General features: G+C 35.3%; 1 protein-coding gene across 3 annotated transcripts; it reads right to left on the bottom strand.

Annotated features, from left to right (window-relative positions):
• Window positions 1-5170: 5170 nt before the first annotated feature.
• On the bottom strand, window positions 5171-13670 carry POLR3H (RNA polymerase III subunit H). 3 transcript variants are annotated; one of them, XR_011600614.1, is made up of 8 exons: window positions 13383-13670; window positions 11728-11867; window positions 10947-11043; window positions 9748-9834; window positions 8573-8636; window positions 7507-7714; window positions 6640-6761; window positions 5171-6487 (listed from the first exon to the last, which is right to left on the bottom strand). XR_011600614.1 is itself a non-coding variant. In XM_070947014.1 (8 exons), exons 2-7 carry the CDS (start codon window positions 11836-11838, stop codon window positions 6708-6710), a joined length of 621 nt encoding a protein of 206 aa, XP_070803115.1. In that variant the 5' UTR covers window positions 11839-11867; window positions 13383-13670; the 3' UTR covers window positions 5171-6487; window positions 6702-6707. The 3 variants fall into 3 exon arrangements, 2 of the variants coding, with proteins under 2 accessions (XP_070803115.1, XP_070803114.1); XM_070947014.1 differs by having other exon boundaries at window positions 6702-6761; XM_070947013.1 differs by lacking the exon at window positions 5171-6487 and having other exon boundaries at window positions 6578-6761.
• Between the last annotated feature and the right edge of the window lie 10869 nt (window positions 13671-24539).

Here is a 24539-nt window from a genome sequence, read left to right as displayed (position 1 = left end):
GATTTACAACCACAGTTGAGACCAAAATTTCTGTTGCTAAAGCTAGACAGTTGATAAGTGAGTTTTGCCCCATGTTACAATCTTTCTTGCCAGTTGGTAAATGAATCACTGCAGTTATTAAGTTAGTAACACTAACATAATATTGGAAGAAATTGGAACTTAAAACTGACTTTAACGTTTTGTGAAAAAGGTAAAGTATTTGGGGGTGATTCTTACAGAAGAAAGTCTAAGTTATATAAAAAGAACTAAGTTAAAATATGGAAGGAGATAAACTTGAATTTAAAACAGATGGCAAAAAGTAGAATTGTCATTGATGGGAAGAATTTCAGTAATTAATGTACTACCTAGAAGGCTATTTTTATTACAGAGTATACTGATATTGATTAAAGATTCTTCTTGGCAGAAAAATATATCTAAATTCATTTGGCAAAATGAAAAAAACCATGAATTAAATACAAGCTCTTATAATATTCTAAAGAGAGAAGAGATCTGGGTTTGCCAGATCTTAGATTATACTATATTTGTTGTTTGGTATGGTTAAAAGATTGGATAACTCTAAAAAAACTCAAGGTTGTTAGGCCTCGAAGGCTCTGATTTGAGATTTGGGTGGCATGCTTATTTGTGGCATGACAAAGTAAAAAATCATATTATTAGGCAATCTATTGGGCACGTACGCTGGAAATATAAAAGAAGACTGGCTGAAAGAGTCCCATTTTCGTTATCACCTCATGAAGCACTACATAGAACAGAGATGTTATTGTGATGTAAATGGATGACATTGGGATTTATTGGTATTTCAAAAAGAGGGACCAAAGATAAAGACAAGAAAACAATTAGCAAGTGATTTATTTGTGATTCGTTTAATTATTATAGAATTTTTGAAAGATTTAAACGTGTTTAAAAAAAGTTTTGTTTTCACAGGCATTAAATCTGAATTGGATATGAATTTATGTTTTGGAGATAGCTACTTGGTTGCAAAAGTATATGAAATGTTACTCAAAATGAATCTGGAAGACATATGTCAAAAATTGTATGGTAAAATGGGCAAAAAATTTAGGGATACCATAACACTAGATAAATCGGAGAATATATAGACTAATGGATTAAAAGTTACTTTGAATTATAGTTTGAAAGAAAATAAAATAATGTATCATTGGTATTTGACTCCAGATAGATTAGCAAAAATGCATAGAGGAACTTCTAACAAATGGTGGAAATATATATTTTTTGGAGTATAAGACGCACTTTTTCCCCCCTAAAAGAGGGTGAAACTTTGGGTGTGTCTTATATGCTGAATGTAGCCCCACCCACCCACCTTGCCTCCTTGCAGCAAACAGCCCGTTTCAGTTTCAGCTTCAGCACAGCCTGATTAGCACAAGCAGCTGATTGTCACCATCAGTTGTTTCAGGCTGCAGGGATTGCCATTGCTGGGAGGCAGAGGCAGATTTTTTTTCTTGTTTTCCTCTCCAAAAAAGGTAGGTGCGTCTTATAGTCCGGAGCGTCTTATACGGTAATCAAAATCCAGGTATATTTTATCATATGTGGTGGTCTTTCAAGTATGTGAAAACATTCTGAATAAACCTAATGATAATGCAGAAAATATCTGAGATACAAAAATTAATGAAAGCTTTTCTTTTAGGTATTATGGATCAATAAAAAAACAATTTGGGACGTTATTTCTTTATATGTTGATGGCTGTGAGGACTGTATTCGTTAAGTACTGGAAAGGAAAAGAGATGCCGATTGAATGGATTTTAAAATTGACTGAATTAGCAGAGATGGCAAAACTGCTTTGATTAGAAGCAATGGACTAGACAGCTTTATAAGAGACCGGAAGCCGTTTGTGGACATTCTATGAATTAAATACAATAACAGATGATTAACAGAGGGTTTTGAAGACTAGTGTCATATTCAGGCTAATCTGTTAACTGTTCTTTTTTTTACTTTATATATATTATGGTTAGATGCTATGTCAATGTGATTATTAGAGATCTCGTCATCTGAAATATTTGTTTATATATTTTTCTTGCTAAATAAGGATGAGAAAGCTTGCAGACCCATTACGTAAGGGGAGGATAATTTATCAGGGGTTTTAAATTTTCTTTTTGGCATCCAACTGGGGTAGAGGTTTTTGTATGTTCAATGTTACTTATTTGATGTTCGCGTCATTTTTTTCTTCTTTGTACATAATTTTTTTGTTGTTACTGTTGGATGTTTGTTTTTCTGTTTTCTGTTTTGTTTTTGTTGATAAAATATATATAAACATATCAACTCATGTTTTATATAATATTCATTCTTCTTTCTTGATAGCATTAATAAAATCGAACAGAACGGTGCAATACATACAAAATAAAATCTCACTGAATTAAATGGAATATACTTTTGCCTAGCTTCACAGAAAATCGTGCTGTGAAACTTCATACAGTACAGAACTGTAATTTGGAAACCTTTTTAAACTTGCTTTGCGTGAAAAAGGCAGTGCTATAATCTGCTTCATTTAAACAGAACTTTTTAATTACCTGAAAGAGAGGTAAGAAGACTTTTCTCATCCTTCGCTCCTCTAGCCTGCCTCGGCAAGCTCCAACTACAACTCCTAGCAAACATTGCTTCCGGAACCTTTGAGGGAGCTGCTGAGGGCAGCTTGGCGATTCTTCCATTTGTAGACAGATTCATTGAACCAAGTCTTGGCATCTTACCCACTACATGCGGAGAAAGTGGTGGTTGTCACCCTCAGTGGGTTGGAAACTGTTGCTGCATGAGCAGCGGCATTGCCGGGATAGGAAGAGATACTTCTAGTTTGGTGAAACTCGGTTTTGTACTCTTGGCGTCCTCATCGGCAGGTTGTAATTCCGTTGCTTAGTCTCTTTGACTATCACATTAAAATCGGTTAAGGTGAGGTAGGTGAGGTGAGTTGCTCATCTGCTACTGTTTTAAGATGTACAAAATGTAGATCAGGTGAGGAAATCTGGACATCTGGCAGACAGACTTCTCTCACACATCTGTGGGAACTCAGCCCTAACACACAGCAAGGGGAGAGCTGGAGTAAGGAACAACTTCCTTGACAACAAGTATGAAATTTCCTATTCCCCGTGTAATGATGTTTTTGGGGGTGGGTGGGGAGAGATCTAGGAGATTGTGCATTACATTGATTAGTTTTGTTATATTTAAACGTGAATGAAATCTCATCATTCACATTACATGTTATTACATAGTTTGAATGTAAGATTTTAAAAGCACCAAACAAGGATATTCTAATAGCAGCATAAATTTGTTGTCTGAATAAGCAGATGGAATATCCTCAATAAAATGCTGCTATGAAGTTCTCCCATTTAGTCTTTCAGATGCTCCCTCTTTTCCGTTCTCCGTCTCTCCTACTGAATTTCCTTAGAATTATATTGTTTCTCTCCACTATCCCATTACTGGATGTTTCAGAGAATATCTCCACTTCATCAGATTATTTTCGATCCTTTTGATAACCATTTATGTGAGCAATTTTAATCAAATGTGTTGGAAGAATTTGAGGGATTGAGTCATTGTCAATAGGCAATTTACTTTCATGCAACATGGCTATTACAGTGGTATCCTTTTGGATCAAATTTATTTCGTATATGTTGTTCTGAAAGACTTGCTATTTTTTGTAGATAATCATGTTCTTAAGTATATAACTGTGATTTTGAAATAAACTAAAGGATAACAAAAATAAATGGCTTATTTCATTTTTATGATTCTAGACTGCTTTCCTGTTACAAGCATGGAAGAAAATGCAAGACTAATCTGAATTCTTATTTCTTTGTTTGAATAAACAGATTTAAATGTGAATAATTCTACAACATAAGACGCACATGTGTGTGTATAGCAGATTCCTGCTTATCGTGAATTTTGTATTTGTGAATTTGCCTACTCAAATTTATTTGCAACCGCAAATCAATACTTGTGGTGTTTTCATCCTCATGCAGAGCAGTGGAAAATTTGAATCTCCTGATAGGCATGTTTCCAGTTGAGGTTTCAATATTTGCTACTGTTTATGGCGATTGTATAGAATGGAACTACTGCAAATACTGCAAATAAGAAAACTATGTTGTTACCTACTACCTACACACAGAGATATGTACATCTAGTTTTTATAAGTAGTTTCACTTTCTCTCTTTTGCGTATTATTTTAAAATAAGTTTTGAACAGTTCCTAGTGCAATCCTTTCACACCAATATTGGCTGCTTAAATTGGCCACTGATATCCTAGTTCTAATTAAATGCAGAAGTCTTTCTCCTGCATATCTTTCATATGACAGGTTTGACTGGTGTTATAGTGAAGGACCCATTTAGTTGAAAACTATTCTTTTTGCAGATACCCTGTTTTCTGCAATTCCCTGATAATAAACCCAATCGGGGGTTTTGAGTGCATGGCAATAAGGCCAAGCGCTTATTTCAGGGTAAAAAAAAAAATATAAGATAGGGTCTTATTTTTGGGGAAACATGGTATTTTTCAGGGCAGTGACCAAACAATCACATCCCACTATCCTATTTTTTCAGAAGTTCAACACTTAACCTATGTAAGCACAAAACTTTGATATTATTTGTGTTATTGCAATTCTTTAAGTCTCATTTCCTGTGTGTATCTTGCACATCTGCATTATTTGACTTACAAATTTTATTAAGTGTTTTGAAAGCCACTCTATCAAGAAATAATGTTAAAATTGAATATAGATGGTAAGCTTCAAATCATCAGCGGGCATTTTAACTCTTCTTCTGCTAAATGGCTACGCAGAATCAATTTGTAAAAATACATATATACATCCTAGAATTACACTGTTCAGTAATTTATTCCAGTCTCAAGGACTGAATTTAGTAATGAGCATCAATGAAAAAAAATCTGCCAAAAGAAGAACAGATATATGGTATATGTAGAAGTAATTTAACAGAACCCAGTCTTAAAACAATAGAAAGATCAGAATCCAATATATCCGGTATAAAATAGCAAGTACCGCACAGAATTTGTCAGAAAAATGATAAGAATTATTGTCAACTCTTAGTAATTTTATATTTTGTATAAGAAGTATCAAAATTTTGATGCATAATATAAAAATTCTAAATACATTTAAATAACATCAAGGGATAACAAGCAAAAAAAGTGGCAAATTTAATACCAATAGAGATCATTGCTTTTAGTCCAAAATCCTTTCTTTGAAAAGCAGGGAAAAACTCTAGTTGTATAGTTACCAGCTAGATTTTAAACTTATTCATTTTTCTACCAACTTTCTACCAACTTTTATTACACAATATTAGAAAACAAAACATTGCATCTCAGCGGTAATCATAACAGAAAACTAACACCAAGAGTAGAAAAGTCCTGCACAAGCACAAAATTGCAGCATCATGAAAACTTTTTCTGATAATATGTTGGAACTATTTTAATATTCTTAATTTCTATCACAGTGCAACAAAAATGGTCTAGGCCTGTTTCATACTTAACATGTGACAAATGGGGGTTTCTTCCATATAAAGTTCTTTTGTTGAAAAAGAGCTATAGCAACATGTAGAGGTAAGTGTGTGTGTTTAGGTAAAATGTTGTCTTCTCAATGGAACATCCCTGGAGGCCATCTGTCTTTCTGCAGTATTTATGCTAAAAACAATAATGGTTGTATTTATTTATTTGTCATATTTCTATGCTGCCCATTCTCCGAGGACTCTGGGCGGCTTACACCAAAGACAGTATACTAAATAGCATATTGCCCCCTAACAATCTGGGTCCTCATTTTATCCACCTCGGAAGGAGGGAAGGCTGAGTCAACCTTGAGCCGGTGAGATTTGATCTGCTGATCTGCTGAACTAGCAGTCAGCTGAAGTAGCTGCAGTACTGCACCACCTCAACTCTTTTTTTCCCCCCAAGATAGAAAGATAAGTTTTCTTTGTTGTCTGGATAAAGCAGAATTTCTGACTGTAATATGGAGTCCTTGCTGAGTTTGGTTGTTTACTTGCAAACATTACTTTACCCAACTAGGTATCATCTGATAATGTTAATACCAATGCTACTACTTGGGTAATGAAAAGTGTGCAAACAACAAAGCTCAGAGAACACCAAGGAGTCTACAGCTCATCCCTGAGCTACACATATTCTCTTCTATTTTAACTGTAATTCTGGCAGAAAAGCAGCTGATTCATTTTACCCAGTGGTTGCGGCCCTTCCAAATGATGATTTGTTACAAAACTGAGAAGAGGCAACTTGATCATTGTCCAAGCTATACCACATTTTTACTATAACCTGTCTGAATTTAAAAAACAAGCAGCCCTTCCATCCTTTGGAAAAAAATTAAGTAGTGCTTTTTCAGTATCAGTCCTTTTTAACATTTATTTTCATAATGAAGTGTAGCAGCATGAGGTCAATCCTTCAGAATATTTTTTCTTTGCACTTTTTTAATTTAGAGGATCTTCTCTTCTCTTTTCTTTTTCTTTTCAGCTAACATACCATTCCCAGGCGCTTATATCCTGATCTGGTGGATAAAAGCATCAGGATTATTACAGTAATGTTCTAGAGTTACGATGCATAGTTATTCCATTTTGATGACAATCCACTAGGCACACTCATTTACTATATCTCGATCAGATTGATTTAATATAAAGCAGAAATGGGAAAAAAAGTTACCATTCTGCAACTGTTGATCAAGGCATCTCTTGGCTTTTTCAGTGTAAACTGTCCATCTTTACCTTCAGTTAACTGTTAGTCCACCAGGATAGGAGACCCAGGCCGGGTTCACTGATAGATCCCTTAATGAAAAATTGTAACAACATTTGAATTAATATGCGTTAAATATATTTTGAGTTGACACTTGGTCTCCAGGCCTATCCCTTTGTAACTGTTCAAAAAGTAGCATAAATATCTACTAATACTTAGGTTCTAGACCATACATATTTCGTACAGTCATAAACAAAAATCTAATGCCTAGCTTTACATTCTATGAATGCAAAACATTTGACAAAACTATATTGTTCAGCTCCATATTTAAGCTATACCTTCACATTCTACTCTCTTTCCCTCCATTCTAAGAAGCAAGCATAAACTACATGGGTACAAAATGTTTTGTTTTTAGCCATTTTGAACATAAAACACCTTTCCCCAATTGCAGAATTGCAACTTGATTGCAGAATAGGAATGGTAGATTCACAGTGGAAACAGGATGTTCTCCAGATACTTCAAAATGAAACGTTTTACACATCGTTATAAAAGCAACTACAATTGGAAATCCTTCTCTCCCCATGACTCATTAAATAAAATTAGAGCTATTTATACTTGAAGGGAAGATCACCAGGAAATCTCAAGTCGTAGACAATACTAGGTGTGTGTGAGCGTCTGTGGATATTCCAGAGGAAAGCAATGTGTATTGCTGCCACCAAAACTATATGGATGGTTTACCAGGCATTAAACTTGATTTGACAGTCTTTCCCTTTTATTTCTCTATTTAGGTATTGGTAAAGCTCTTCATTTTAAAAGGTTCCAAAGAAAAGTACATACCACAATAGTATAGGGTGCTTCTTTCTTCTGTGTCTCCTCAGTGCCACTAGATGTGGAAGGCTCTACAGAGCTTGGGCCTGTTGGGGATGTATCAATGAAATTTTCATCTACCACACGGAAACGAATTTCTTCTCCCATATCCATGTACAGGTCATGAGCTCCTTCTTCAGTCTCATATTCCCAAACCCATACCTGTTCCGTTTCATCACTGGGTACATGAAAATGTTAAGGCAACGTGACAAAAAAAGCAAAGAACTGTTCTCTAACATCCTATAGGGTAGGGCATGGAGTAATGGTTTTAGATGCAGAAGGATAGATTCTGGTTGAGTGTTAAGAAGTTTTAATAGGACTGATAAGCATAGGAGATGTTTTCAAACAAGACTAGGTAATCATATTTTCCTGTGGATTCCAGATTTAATAAATTAGTATCAATAGCTTAAATAGTGTATCTGTAAATTTTATGATACTAAGGTACTCCATTAAGACATATAATATGAAAAAAAGTATTTTGTTAATGTCCCTAAATTCATCTCTACTGCATTTTTACCAGGATAATTCTTGCTGATTTTACTAAGTCTGAGGCTTGAAATAAAATATTTTCTAACGAAGTAAACAGACTTAAAAAAAATTAAACAGAAATAAGCTTGATCTGAAAAGTTTTGTCATTATTAATTTGGTTGGTCACACATTAAACCAGATGTTCAGACTAGATTTGGCATTTTTATCCACCTATCAAGTCCTTCCCAAGGGCCTGGAAAAGGCAGATATTGTTTGATGGTGTTTAAGGTATTATTTCTGGATGTAAGCTGTTCCAAGTAAAGCTGCCTTTTGCAATTGATTAATGGTGACTTTTTAATGCCGATAGCGGTCAAGTGGTGCTCCAGTTGTTTTGCAGTCGTACTCTAAATGCCAATTATGTTTGATACTATCTTTGCCTTCTTTTGCCACAGTCATTTTACTTCTATTTACAGGTCTTTGAATTTGTGATTTTTTCCCCAGTTCTTCCTATTACTGCCTATTATTATTCTATTGGATGTACTGTTTTATAGAACTACTTGAAGGATACAATTTGGCAGGCTGTTGTAGAGATTCTGGAGGAATGAGTATGTCATCAAAGAACCCAAGAGAAACTGGAAAGATCAATTAATGAAGTAGCCACTTAAATACAACATAATAACACCTGCTTAAGCCTTAGATTGCCCAATAATGTATGTGAGAAAAAAAGAAACACTCCTCTAAAAATAATATTGCAGCATTCAAACTAATCAGCTCTGGACAAATTCAAGAATACTACTTAAATACAGGTAGTCCTCATCTTACAACCACAATTGAGCCCAACGTTTCTGTTGCTAAGCAAAACATTTGTTAAGTGAATTTAACTTTTTTATGAACATTTTTTCTGAATGAACATTGTTAAGTGAATCGCTGCAGTTATTAAGTTAGTAACATGGTTGTTAAGTGAATCTAGCTTCCCCACTGACTTTGATTGTCAGAATTTTGCAAAATTCTGTCCCATGATCACATGACCCTGGGACATTGCAACCATCATAAATATGAGTCATTTGCTAAGCATCTTAATTTTGATCACATGGCATGGGGATGCTGCAACAGTCGTGTGAAAAACTGTCATGTCACTTTTTCCACTGTCAAACAATCACTAAATGAACTGTTGTAAGTCAGGGACTGCCTATATCTAGTTAAAACTGCTCAGCTGTAACTTTTAAAGTGCATTTACAAAATAAAACTATATATCAATAAACACACCACTAATTATATAATCTTCATGTAATCTTCTCAACATTATACATAAGGTTACAGTGACTACAGATGTTTGCCACTTCTCAAAGGACAAGATTAAAGAGACATATCTTTATAATTTTACACAAAACCCAATAAAACACTATCAAATAATACAGCAAATATGTTGGTAACTGCTTTCTGATCCAATAAATAGATGTCACTTTGATTCTGCTATCCCCCAAGTTTCTACATATTGGAAATTATTAGACTGATTTTAAATGACAGAAATAAAATTGCTGAAACAGCGGATAAGAAATTAATCAATTAGGCAGGAATCAATTAGTTCCAGATTTGTTTTCATACAAGAAATTCATCAAATCATGATTACCTTGGTTACCCACAACATACTTCCCACTATTTTTTATTACTTTCCGCTACATCTTTGAAAAAAAATCTTTGTAGTAACTATCATAATTTTAAATAATAAAAAAAATAACTTACCATGTACACCTTCAAGACTGCAGCCTTTTATCTCTCCGACCAGAATTTCATCCAAAAATGGATGAAATACAACATATCTAAAATGTACTAAAAAAGCAGCAAACATCATAAATCTGAACAACTCAAGCTTACCTATTGTTTAGTTTTATTACATACTGCAGTTAGCTAATTTAAACGCAGGTTTGAAAGTGCGAAAGTGTTTAACAGTCATTAAACTATCTTTAAATTTGTTCTAATCCACTGATATTGATCCATTGATGTTGTTACACTATTTTGCAAACTTTTCCGTGTCATAGATGCATTTTGTAATTTCTATAGTTTCTTTTTTCCTTTTAAAAAATTAAAGTAATTAAAACTAAAACCAAATTAAAAGATTAAATTAAAACATAGATCTAATATATGAATCAATATCTTTCTTACTGTATTATGAATAAAGGAACTGGCACTGCAAGATAGAACTGACATAGTCATATGACATTGCAGACATTTCTTTTGTAAATTGAAAACTAACCTATTAAATGCCCTTTTTAAAATGCATATTTGTATTAGAATAGTAAAATTAGCTCCATTAGCAAGCTGAATGTCTACAGCATGTGCCAATTTGTTCATGATTTCTCAAACATCAATATCTGCCTTAATAATGATATATAACAGTGATGGCAAACCTATGGCACGCATGCCACAGGTGGCTTGCAGAGCCTCTCTGCAGGCATGCGAGTGTCGCCCCAGCTCAGCTCTGCCGTGCATGCGTGCGCACCTCCTGCTGGCCTGCTGGTTTTCGGGCATGCACGGGGCACATATGGGACACGTGCGTGTATGCATGGGGAGAGCATGCAGGGGGCGGGGTGTATGCAGGGTGTTGCATATGCATTGCATTATGGGTGTGCGCGTGCGCACACACACTTTTAGCACTCAGTGCCGAAAAGGTTAGCCATCATTGCTATATAACATATCGTATTTAATCATAAGCTAAGTCACTATCATACTAAGTTAACAAAAATTGAACTAGGATATATCGCAGGAGGACAAACCATTAATTCTCTAGAATGGAACATATCATAAATACTTTTATTTTATATTAAGGAAAAATGCTACTAAGAATAAAGTGGAGTTAAATATTTTTAATTAAATACTGAGTCTTGTGGTTCTCAGTTTCTCCATAAATCTGAAGAGGTCAAACATAGATATAGTTGTCAAACCTTTTGTGTGTGATGCACCATCTCCTGGAAATATGTAGGAATCCTCCAGTTTTGTAATGTCATATAGACAGATACAGAGGCCAACATTATATACAACCTGAATATAATAGAATGAGGAAGAAGTGGGAGAGGCCCAGAGAGCAACAAATTGCAATTATTAGAAAGTTCATGTAAGCATATGTTCAAAAGAAAAGCTACATAACTGAGTCTAACTTATGAAGTCATTATGTCATTTATATTTCCAAACATCTCAGCCAGGTGATTCCGAGAAGTGTACAAGAATTAAAAACAAACAAACAAAACCATGATAAACAATCCCTGGAACCAGAGATGAATAGAAACATGAATAGCCAATCCTATTTTCCTTCAGTCCCTTTTATGATGAACTGCAAATAATTTCTATAGTACTACTATGTATTAACAGTACTAGAAATGTACTAAACAAACTGATGAAAATTTGGAGGCCGTTTTTCAGTTTTCTAATTGAGGAACATACTTTTTAATGTCCTCTAGTGTTCAAACTGTTATCGCTGATCACTGTTGCTTGCAGCTTATGGGAATTGTAACTTAAAATAAGGATACCACAAGCTTGCCCATCCCTATTCCAGTAATTAACAACTGAGTTTCATAGGTTCTTCAAAATTCACAATTCTATTATGGCGTAAGTTGCCATATACTATAGTTTATTTCATCAAATATATGAATTATCCTGAGACAGAAATATGCATTAATAGTTTGATGAGGCATTTAGAATGAATTTGTTTGAACTTCTAATAATTACCTTATTGGCCAACTTCTTATTTAACTCTTCAGTGATTGCATCATTAAGCTTTCTTTCAAACTGCCATGGAGGAATTCGCACTGTATCTGTCATTTCTACTAACACAAACATGGTGGCCAGCAAAAGCACTATACCTAGATCTAAAAAAAAAGAAAAGAACCGTAAGGCCTTTAGGAAAATAATGAGCATGTTTATTATCTCAACTACAGTTCTACTATTTGTGAGCTTTGAGGGCACTTTTTATCCCTTGTTGGATCAATAAAGTGTTTATATTTTTTTCTCACACTGGTCACAATGGCATTTTCTCAAATCAATACTAGCTCAATATAATTAAGGAAAATGGTGCATTTTCAGAAGTCTAGTTGTGGTTTCATCAAGAGAATTGCCACCATTTAGATTTCTGCTTATTTTAATACAATAGGGAACACCATTCAGCAGAGCACTTGAAAGGAATTACCTCAATGAGTAGCAGTTATATTCTGCTAATCATATATAGAACCCAACTCCATTTAGAAATTAGTTGTGATATTAAGATTGCCAGCTAATTGTTTTTAATAACTGACAAAACTCCCAATATATAAGTCTTCGCAAAAATCAAGAAGAAAGCATAAAACAGAGCAGTATAATTATGAAAAATAGTTCCAAAGTGAGAAAAATTAGATTTCGAAAATTAAAAAGACTTGGGAAAACTTGCAGAACTGACAAATATGCAGGATAATTTTACTGTCCATCTACTTACACCATTATTTTTAAAAAGCATTTATAACATACCGTGATAGAAAAAAAAATAACATTCATTCAATTAAAGCCTATTTATATGGGAAGCTGTACAAACATCAATAAAAAAGGCTACTTAAACTGACAAACGTATCATCCCCTTTAAAGCACGGAGGCACAGTATCAGATTATAAAGAAACATTTTCTAAAGATGAGTTTGCTCTCAAATGGTAGAGCGAAAAGTTGTTGAGGTTGAGAAATGCTGTTTTAGATCATTTGCAATGTCCTGCAGTGTTAGAGCGCTGAAGAAGGGGAACTTAAGATCAAGTTGTCCCAAAGATGCTTTTTCATAAGGCAAAGGCGGTTTCTTGGGGTTTTTTTGAAGATGTTTTGCTTCTCAGCTCATCAGCTCCTTTTTAAGAAGAGATTGGACAATCATTTGTCTGAATGGTTACAGGGTTTCCTGCCTGGGGTGTGTGTGTGTGTTGGACTAGAACAGTGGACCACTGGTGGTCTGTGAGAAAATTTTGGTGGTCCGCAGAAAAATTATTTGCATTTTTTATTTTGCACTAAATTGCACTAAATACTTATCTTTTTAAAAAATTCATATTAGTGGTCCGCGGGATTTAAAATTATGAATTTAGTGGTCCCTGAGGTCCAAAAGGTTGGTGATCCCTGGACTAGAAGACCTCCAAGGTCCCTTCCAACTCTGCTATTCCACTCTATTTGAGAGCTGAAGAAGCTTCTTGGATGAGACGCGAAACGTCTTCAAGGAAAAACAAGAAAGTCCAGCTGCCCCTTGAAACAGCACCTTTGGGACAAGCATGACCTGGATGGCTGAGAATCTCCATAGACATTAAGTTCAAGTTTTTGCTCGTACGTAACACGTGGTAACGTGGATGCCGTTGCGTGCAGGACAATCTTTCACTCAATCTTACCCCACAGATTCCCCAGAAGATCGAGGAGCTCAGGCAGAGGAGAAGAGAGAAGCCACGGTCAGCAGCTCCGGCGGCTCCGTCGTTCCTCCTGGTCTCCACTTATCCCCATCGTCCTATCCGATCCCCGGGGCAACAATTTCTTCTGGGTCGCTGATTCTCTTCCACCACAATGGGAGTAGAGCTGGGTAGTTCCACAGACGACCTTTAGGCGAAAGACAGCCAACCTCCAAACTATCGACCATCAGTTGCACGCCAGCATCTTCTGCTAAAGCGGGGCTACCAGCATGCCCCGGAAGCTGTTCCCAAAGTGAATACGCACAAGCCACCAGCGAGTTGGCGTAACGGAAAGAAAAGACAGGAAGCAAAGCCACGCAGTCCGAGGAGCCCGCCCCCAGTAGGTGTACTCCAGTAGTTTGGGGAACTGGTTTGGGAAATTAGGAGATCCCCCTATCTATACAGAATTTCTAACGTTTATAAACCTCGCTTCATGAAGCGGTGATTATATATTTTTTTTTTCGGTATGATTGGATCATTATCAGCCTGCTTTTGTTTGAAATGCGTTCAGATTTAAATGGATTGGATTCTACATTGGATAATATCAGCCTGAATTTGTTTGAAAATGCGTTCAGATTTAAAGGCATTGGATTCTACATTGGATAATATCAGCCTGAGTTTGTTAGAAAATACGTTCAGATTTAAATGCACTGGATTCTACATTGGATAATATCAGCCTGAATTTGTTTGAAAAAACGTTCAGATTTAAATGCATTGGATTCTACATTGGATAATATCAGCCTGAATTTCTTTGAAAGTACGTTCAGATTTAAATGCATTGGATTCTACATTGGATAATATCAGCCTGAGTTTGTTAGAAAATACGTTCAGATTTAAATTCTCTTTACACCCATGTATTCTGGTACGTTAAACTGATGTATAAAAATCCTAAAACAATGTCTAAAACATTGCCCCCCAAAAAAAAGACAAATCTCACGGGAACTGTGACAAGATGTTTCAATAACGTTGGTGAGCTTTCATCAGTGCAATTCTATTTAATCTTGTTCATTGAGGTATTGCGAAAATAGAATGTGTGCGAGGGAGAAACTTACATGCTACATTAACTATTTAAAGGACAGATAGGCTATAATTTGTTAATCCAGGGGTCTCTATTCCAACCTTGGCCATTTTAAGCCTGGCGGACTTCAACTCCCAGAATTCCCCAGCCAGCTGGCTGGGGATTTCTGGGAGTTGAAGTCCGTCAGGCTTAAAGTGGCCAAGGTTGGACTGGAGACCCCTGTGCTAATCAATATGTTGTTGATTTCTGATGTACAAAATATATCTTTTTTATATAATCGACTTTCTTATCCATACTTTTGAACAAAATGACATATTTTGTGGAGCAATCCGCATCATCGTTTCAGCCAACGAATGAGATTTGCCCCCCCCATCCCCCACCGCTACGTTGCAAGGCTCGTTCAATTTCCCGCGCTTCTATATCAACGTTGGGCCGAACTACAATTCCCAGCATTCGTTACTTCTAGGGCCTTATTTTTTTTTTTTCCTTAATTGTTGGGCATTCGGCTATCTACTGCTAAAAAATTTTTTTTTAAAAAAAAATGTCGGTTTTTATTTAACGAGCCAAAGGGACCATCCGCTAACCGTGCTGTGGAAGCAAGCAGGAGGTGGAATTATTCTTGCACCCTAAATTGGTGTGTCGGAAGATTAATAGCGCTACCGGGCAATCTCAGAGGTTGCCCCGTGTGGAGTTCTGGGCCTTCGGGCAGGAGGAGCGCTGGCCTCGCGTGAGGGAGCGTCCAAGATGTCGGCGCCGTTGGCGGTAATTTCAGGTAGGGAGGCTCGAGGGCGAGAGGAGAAACGGTGGTTTGGTTTCGGGCGTCTTTTTTTCCCCTTGAAGGCGGTACAAGTCGCGCCCGGTTTCTCCCTCATTTATGGGAAACTATTGAATCATTTTAAGGCGACCTTCCTTCGAGATGAATGGGTTTCACTCCCTTTTTTTTTTTTTTTTGCTTCGCGCAATTTTTTTTAATTTAGCGGCTCAAAAAGTGAGTAGAACAGCTGCTTCCAGGAAGATTTACGGGCTTGCTGCTTTTCTTACACTTCGTCTTGGATCTAAACTGTTTACGGCACCGGAAAAAAATAATCCCTTGGATCTAGCAAGAGTCGCCGATTTTACACCGAACTTGGTGCGGCTCCCAATCCAAAAAAATAAAAAATAAAAATCAAATTTATCTCAATCAAGATTTTTTGACTAATGCGGCGGAGAAAGTGGGGAAAGCTACTCTCTAATAACACAGTACATGAAAAACCAACATAAAACAATATAAATAATGGCGACCGAGAGCAGATCTAGAGTTCTTTTTTTTTTTTAAAAGAGGTTGTTCTGTGATGAAAATTCGAATTCTTAAACGTTCTTTGAAGGTTCAGAGGAAATCTGAATTATTGTCCTTGGGTTATTTTGATTGTCAGCGGAACAGTGGTTTTTTTTTTTCCTTGCCACAATGCAGGTAGTCCTTGATTTACAACAGTTCATTTAGTTTCCGTTCAAAATCATAATGGCACTGAAAAAGTGACTTACGACCATTTTCCCCACTTACGACCACTGCAGCATCCCCATGGTCATGTGATCAAAATTCAAACGCTTGGCAACTGTCTTCATTTATGACAGTTGCAGTGTCCCAGGGTCATGTGATCACATTTTGCGACCACCTGATAAGCAAAATCAACGGGGAAGCCATTCACTTAACAACCATGTTACTAACTTAATAACTGCAGTAATTCACTTAACAAGTGTGGCAAGAAAGTTTGTAAAATGGGGCAAAATTCATTTAACAACTGTCTCACATAGTAATGTAAGTTTTGGGCTCAATTGTGGTCATAAGTCGAGGATTACGTATCTGTATACATTCTATCTTGGACATCAGAGAACATAGGAAGGCACTTTTTTATGAGTGGAGTCAATATTTTCATTTGTCTTTGTGTGTGCAATTTTGGAATGATAAAATGTGTAAGGGCTAACATCCTTGAGCTTTGTAGAATTGTAAACCATCATTTGAGACCTTAACTCACACAAATCCTTTGTGTCTGATTTTTCCCTCACCCAATTTTGGAATGTGGCAGTCAATATGTCTGTAGCCAAGTGTTCTCAGGCTGATAGAAGTTCATAATCCATCTCTGAGGCAGAGTAGAGAAAACACTACTGACAAATAATCATAATATTGGGAAGGTGCCACCCTGATTTTACTGCAATATTGGGGTGGTGTTGAGAGCTGTGCTTGGCCACTGCTTTTTTCTGGTTCTCAGTTCAAAGATACGTTCAGAAAACAGCATGAAGCAAGTAAGGAATAACATTCTATATGTCACTTATTGTTGCTTCATAGATAGAGAAGGAATGCAAACCGAAAACAGCAAGACTAAGAAAGGATAGTATTTGGCTTTTGATGTTGCTTATTTTAGTGTTACTAAACTAGATTGTTATTTTGTTATGAATTAGTATGGCAATTGGGGACTATGGCTTTTTTAATCTCTTCAATTCTTAATTCAGGTTGTAGAGGTGTTTTACGTGTTGGTTATTTTCTTTATGGGAAGTAGTTTGGCATAAGATCTGCAAACATGTGCAAATCCCAGTGAAATGCCTGGGATCTTCACTGATGATAGTAATTTATGAGTTTTGTGCTACTTAAAATTCTGTATCCTATTTTTGTTTGTTTGTTAGAAAACAACATGTGAAGTAATTTGAAATTTAAGTTGCGCTCTACATGGGGCTACCTTGAAAAGTAATTCGAAGCTTCAACGGGTTCAGAATGCAGCAGTGCAGATAGTTTTGGAGGCCTCTCTAGTGGTACATGTAACACTGTACTGGTTGCCAGTTTTCTTCTGGGTCCAATTCAAGACGATGATCATTACCTTTAAGTCACTTTATGGCATGGGCCCAAGATATCTCAAGAGCTGTCTCACCTCAGTGGGATTAGCCCGTCCCATTCTCTACTTAGGATTCTATCTGCCAAAGAATTTCAGTTGGCAGGGTCTAGAAGAAGAGCCTTTTCTGCTGTGATCCCTACTCTCTAGAACACTCCTAGCCTTCCAAAGGAGCATTAAAACTTGCTCTGTCAGCTGGCCTGGACCCCCAATAAGATGCTTGGTGGCCCACAGGGTAGAAAGAATATCCCCACCCCATGTCGTTTGTCCTCTTGGGTTTTAGTTTCTTATTTGTCTTAATTTTAATCATTTTGTTTTCTTTTACATTTTTATCATATTGTAAGCCATCCATAGTCACTGTAACAGTGAGATGGCTGGCATCTAAATTCAATAAATAAATACAAATACATCAGCTGACAATTTCCAGGTACTTTGGAAATTTTCTTTTGGTGTGGAAGATTGTGTGGTGGATATGAGCTATCAATAACACAATGAAATTTGTATGCAGGTGGTCTTCAGTTAACTGCTAAAATTGGTCTCAGTTGATGTAATTAAGCAAATCCTGCACCATTATTAAGTGTGAGGTCACATGGTCACCATTTGTGACCTGCTCGATACTCCATTAACTTTACTTGTTGGAAACCAGCAGCTAAGGTCACCCAGATCATGGTCACCTAACTGCCAGGAAGCTGCCACAGCTGGAACTTTGAGGGCTGATCATAAATGCCACTGATTCAGTTCTGTCCTAACTGAACGATTGGTGAACAAATGCTCACTAAGTGAGGACCACCTGAATTTTATATGAACATACCATCCTTTAATGCTTCAGTTACTGGTTTGTGAAGCATCAACTATCCTGTTTATCAATGGTAAGAAAAGCCAAGACAATAATATATAGGCAATCCTCACTTAAAAATCACAATTGGGACTGGCAACTCCGTTGCTCAGTGATACAATCATTAAGCAAGACATCATCTGACCACAAATTATAATTTTACTGGTGGCTTTCTCATCGACTCTGCTTTTTGGCAGCTGGCTATGAATGCACAAATGTTAGTGGTGACTGTGGGATGCTGTGATGGGCGTTTACAAGTTGCAAATCATCCAAAATTAATTACATGTCCATGGGGGCATTGCAATGTTCATAAGTGTGAGAACTGGTAGTAAAGTTCCTTTTTCAGCATCTTTGTAACTTTAAATGGTCATTAAACAGGGCAGTTGTTAAGCAAGAACTATCTGTAATCTCATTTAAGATGTGGCTATTTATGACAAAAGCAATTATTATCACTTATCGTTACTGTTGTTGCTACCGGTATCTATGGGGCAGCTGAACTCTTGCTACTGCCATCACTTATAATTAATGTAATTTAAATGTTTTTTGTAAGTGTTGTATAATGTAGCAATGTTTTATCGTAATTTTATTTAATTGCAACACGTATTATTTTCAGCTGCCAGTTTGTGGGGGCCATACAAAGACATTTGGCAGGCAGTGGTTAATGCTATATGGAAAAGGCAATCTGAAGCAATACATCTTCTTGACCAGATTTTAAAGAAACACAAAGCTGATTTTATATCACTCTTCAGAAATCCGGTAAACAAACTTTTATTTTATTAGCAGGTGTGTAAAAAAGAGTTATGTAGGCATTATTCTTGTTCCTTAAAGTATTCTTTGTATTTTACTTGAATTAAAATTTTATATAATGATGTCAGAATGAAGTATTTTAATAATATTGCAGTGAAGGTAATATTTCTTCATAGACATTTACATCACAAACTGATATTAGATAAGGAGAAGAGAATTTTGGTAGTATATTTAAAGAAGAATGTAATTGCCCAGTGCAGTCAAGTTAAACGGGAAATGACAGATCACTTGAGAAAAATAGATTAGCCCAATAACTAAAATAATGATTTCTGTGCTAAGAAAATAGCTGAATGACCTGTTGAAAAGCAAAATGCTGTCCTATAATTGAGAAGATGGGGCCTGTAGATATGGATATCCATCACCCATCATGATGATGGGTTAGGTTAGCAAAGTTAATCTTAGTTATGCCACATTCAGCATTCCCTGTTAATGACAAAGATACTGAAATGGTCTACGTTTCTACCAAATTTTCAAATTACCCAACCACATTCTGATGCATTCCAGAAGAAAAGTAGACTAATTCAGCATTCCCTAGAACATTCTATCCATAAAATAGTGCGTTTTGCATTTCCTAGTACAATACTTTGCAGCTATATTTTACTAAAAAAATTTTCAATGTATCTTTGAGAATAATTAAGCATTTTTTAAAAATTACTTTGCAGCCAAAGAATGCCCAACAGCATGAAAAAGTTCAGAAAGCAAATACAGAGGGAGTTGCTATCCAAGGCCAACAGGGAACCCGATTGTTACCAGAACAGCTCATCAAAGAGGCCTTTATTCTGAGTGATCTTTTTGATATTGGAGAATTGGCAGCTGTTGAACTTCTCCTGGCTGGTAATGTGATGAGACCCAACTGTCACTTCTTTTATTTTCTGATTCTGTTCAGAATTCCTATAAATGCCAAATGCTCAAGCATATCAAGCATCTTGTTCCAGGTACTTTCCTATGCTGAGATGCAGTGCTTGCTAGGAATAATGGTTTTTTTCTGCAAAAGTAGTAACCTAATCCAGCAACCATGGATTAGAAAATTCCTGAGCAAAACACAGCTAGTATCTCTTTTTTTTAATAACTAGAGCGAGAGATGTTTTAAAACTTTACTAACATCTAAACATATAAAATATTTAATATTTAATGCTTACACTTGTTTCAGTAGAGTGTTTAAAATTGTGTCTGCCCATGCTTTTATTGTATGTACATTATGCATTTTCATATATGATTTTCAAATATTGCAAACTTGCCCTGAGAAAATGTTGTTTTGAAGGGCAGCATTTAATTTTTTCTAATGAAAATAAATACATATGGGTTATGTTATATTATATGTCCAGCTTTAAGTATAGTTAAATATTAACTAGGTATCCAGAAGGAATTGTTGGTTGTATTTGACTCATTGTACTAGTAAAATAAGCTAGGAAGGCTGAGAAGATCCTAGAATATGCATAAAAACTTTTAGATTGAAAAATATTCCCATATAACTTTCTTACCAAAAGCCAGTTACTATTTATTTTATATATTTATACAATTACTTGCTCATGGCAACTGAAGGTGGCTTACAGGATGTAAAAACACAATATAATATTAAAATCATGTGTTTTAATAACAATTTTAAATAATATGTTGCTTTGAAAAGTAGTGACTTATTTTTTTGTGTGTCTTTAAGCCTTAAAAGCATTTAATTTTAGCTTACTAAGAGCAACTTGAAAGTACATGTATAGTGACTAGTGAAATACTAGAGAAAGGCTACTAACTATAGTGAAATAGAGCTAGGATACAGGAATGTTTTACTGTGTAAGCTACATGCTCTATTACTGACCTATAATGGTATTGTGAAGTGCTTAGTTGTCACACTTCCAGTTTTGATGGAGAAATTGGTTGTTCTTTCTAATTTTTTTCTGTAGGAATTGGAAAAAAATACCATGATGCAGAATCAGTTTATACATGGCAGAGAAGAGGTCTGCCCCTTAGTTACTGTTTTTAGAATATTAATAATGGGAACAAAATTGGAGAGGACTGAGTCAGAGGTGAACATGAGCATTTTATTAAGGAATATTCCATATATTCTGCTCCCCATCCCTATTATTTGAAACTGGGTACAGGAGAAATAAGAAAATGAAAAGCATCAGAACTGTGACCTCATATGTGACTGCAACTTTATTTTCCTTTTTAGGAGAACATCAGCAGCCTCGTTTTCCAGGTCTCACTAGGGGTTTAGTAGCTGTTCTCTTATACTGGGATGGAAAGCGATGCATTGCAAATTCATTGAGAACACTTATCCAGTCTCGACGAGGCAAGACATGGACACTGGAGCTCAGGTCTGTCTTCAGCAAAGAGATTGGAAAAATCTTAGATGTTAGCAGCGTATTTATTTTGAACTTGGATTTTCAAAACCTGATTTTTGCAATCGAAGGGAAAATTGCATCTATTTTATATAGTATGCATATGGTATTACGGAGTTATATAGTATATTATGTATTGTTTTGATCTTTTTGTCTTCCTCATAATAGTCTTTATTTTGACATCTCCATTTTGGCTCTATTGTGTCTAGTGTATACATGCAGGAGGCTAATGAGTTAAAAAAGGCTGAGGTAGTACAGCAGTTTATATCATTTTTAAACTATGTGAAGGATACTCAGTTTGAATATTTTCCCATGTGAATTTTCCAACTTTTATCACTTAAAAAGATATATGTGTTCTCTTGAAAGCCTAATATTGTTGGTATAACTTAATTTCTAATGTTCTACAGTACTGAGGAACATTCATCATGCCAAAATAAAGTTAGTTATGACACAACTGTCTCTTTCAATTGCAGTCCTGAGTTGGTGTCCATAACAACACAGTTTACAGATGAATTGATGGAGCAGGGTTTAACTCATAAAATTCTGACTTTGGTATCTCAAATTGATGTGAATGCTGAATTTGAAAAATTACAGAAAGAGCGAGGCCTGGGTAGTGAGAAACATCGCAAAGAGGTAATTAATTTTAAAATACTTATAATACTTTTAATATCAGAATACAATTAGAAAAGCAGCATTAGTTTCAAAATCATTTTTTTTAATTTCAAGCAGTATCAGGTAACCACATTAACATAAATCCAAGATACATGTAAATAGAAAAAAAGATACAAATTAAAAAAAGATCTATATGCACCAAGAGATGGCTACTATACATGTGAAAATTTATTATAATAAAGAGTTTACTAAAGTATAACCTATTCCTATTAAGGTAAACCGAATAATGCAACCAAATTTGATAAAATTGTGGTTCCTGCTTCTGAAGTCTCATTAATTTAATATTAATATTTAATGTTTGTATCTCTGTTTTTATGATGCTTACAAGCTGCTTGATAGTGAGATGGGTGGCATATAAATTTAATAAACAAATGTGGTTTTTCCCCCCTAATGTGGCAATTGAAAAGGTCTTTCTAATTCACAATTGTTATGTTATCTAGAATTTTCCAATATCACACAATGATTGCTTTGCTAAAATTAAATAGGTAACAGTTCTTCATTTTTAAAGAACTTAAAGGTTCTTTACAGGTTTGGCCTGTAAATAAATGCAAGAAGCCTAACTCTGGAGAGCATTCAATTCTTTGTTTAGTGATATTTATCTCTCCCAAAAAAATTAGCCAAAAGGGTGTAATTTTATCATGGTTCTTTTTTTTTTTTTTTTTTTTTTGACAACTTCTCCAGTATTTGGAAGAATAATTTATATACTGTGTGTGTGACACAAACCAACATCAATTTGAAATTAATTCAATGGTTATAAATTGAATACTAAAATCTGTGGTAATTTATATTGTTGTAAATTGTTATCGAGTGACATGACTGCATGGAAGATTCTTGCCAGTTGTCTCTTGCTCTTATAATACGAATGTATGTGTATATATATATAACATACAGATATAATGTTTTAAATATATATTGTACTGTAGATGCAACCCATATATGGTATACTAAATTGCAAATTAGTGTTATACGTTTGAACTTGAATTCTCATACTTCAGTGCCATTGTTATTCTATTAAGACAAAATGTGATACTGCTTTCAATTCCTGATGATTTTTACCATGCAATTTTATTGAAAGTGTCACAGAAATGGTTTAGCATTGCTTTCTTCCAATTCCCACCAGTAGGCTTGTAATACCCCGGCAGTTCCCTTAATTTTAGTCAGAGCCTTTCTTGCTTAGCCTCAGAGATCAGCCTAAGAGATCAGCCTAAGTCACACTGGCTTAACAGTGCACTGGTCTCTTGCTGATCCTGTTGCTCCTTTCTCTGCTATTATGTGTTAAATGCATCTTTGTTAGTTCAGTTATAGAATGGCACATTATAAAATTGCATGTTTTCAAATGTAATAATTGTATATCTATGCAATTGTAATAATATTTTATTTTGAACTAGGTTGCTGATCTTATCAAGGAGTGTCGGCAGGCATTGGCTGAAAGCTTGTTTGTTTGGACTTGCCAGTCATCACTAAGTCGTGATGATATTTTAATCCTTATTAGTTATTTGGAGAAAGTAACTGTAGAAGCTGATGGGTCATTGGACAGAGTAAACTTGGCACTACTTTTGGCTGTTCTGTATAGTTTTGATGTCAGCTTTCTGGAACAGATCACTGAAGATCGAGACGGTAATATTTTCCATTTTAATTGGTCCTGAAAGATGTGCCATTCATACATCATTAATTTATAATTAAATGTCTTAATAAATAAAATATTAATTGCTCACATATTTATCTTAGTTGCTATATTCCTACGAGTCTCTGGTAGGTTTTTTTAAAAAAGGATAGTTTCTCAGATATGAGAAGAATCTTCAGCAACTTTTGCATACTGAAATGATTACTTCCTAACAAGACTAGAGCAGACTATAGCAAGATTTAATGAGATGTAACTCACTTAACAAATGTCTCATTTAGCAACAGAATCTTTGGACTCAATTGTGGTCGTAAGTAAAAAAACTACTTGTACTCTAAATTCCATAATTTGGGGTAAAGAATGTCATTACTTCTACCAGAAGAATATTAGCTTGAATAAATTAACACAAAAACAATAGGGAAGATGGGGGATGCTTTTGATTTTTATTACATACATATAAAACTGCCTAAAGTCTTCTGAAAAATAAACATAATCTAAACTGGAATAATTTATGATCGAATGTTTCATTAGTCAATTAACTTTACAGCGAACTTTTCTTTGGCAGAGAACTGCACTCTAAATTTCAAAGAAGTTTAAATAAGAGCTATGCATTTATTCATAAAACTCCCATTTGTGTTAAAACGGAAATCCAGTGTACATTTTATTTTATCTCTGAATTTAATTTTTTATTGGTTTTGCTTCGGTACCACACTAAGCCATAATGTGATTTGCATGCTTGAACGCAGTCATGATACACATTGAACATTGTTTATCCATGATCTAATATGGTATAAAATTAGACAAATTCAGTATTTTTTTTAAATTTTCAATGGAATTGGACCATTTCATTGGTAGATACTTTTTATTGTTGCTCTAGAACTGATGCGCCAGTTGCCGCTACTAACAGAGAGACAGTATATAGCAGCAATCCATACACGCCTTCAGGAATCTCGGCC

The sequence above is a fragment of the Pituophis catenifer genome, unplaced genomic scaffold (assembly GCF_029215685.1).
Source record: "Pituophis catenifer annectens isolate HBS135680 unplaced genomic scaffold, rPitCat1.0.hap2 SCAF_7, whole genome shotgun sequence".
NCBI classification, from domain to species: Eukaryota; Metazoa; Chordata; class Lepidosauria; order Squamata; family Colubridae; genus Pituophis; species Pituophis catenifer.
The sequence above is the reverse complement of the archived record's forward strand: the minus strand, read 5'-3'. Positions and strand labels throughout refer to the sequence as shown.

Excerpts from the sequence above, each read along its gene's own strand:
- POLR3H (XM_070947014.1), bottom strand. The coding sequence starts at position 11,838 with ATGTTTGTGTTAGTAGAAATGACAGATACAGTGCGAATTCCTCCATGG. Across the intron at positions 9,835-10,946 it reads TGGTGCATCACACACAAAAG|TACATTTTAGATATGTTGTA; the intron begins GTTTGACAACTA and ends CTGCTTTTTTAG. Across the intron at positions 8,637-9,747 it reads CAGTCTTGAAGGTGTACATG|TTTCTCTTGGGTTCTTTGAT; the intron begins GTAAGTTATTTT and ends TGATCTTTCCAG.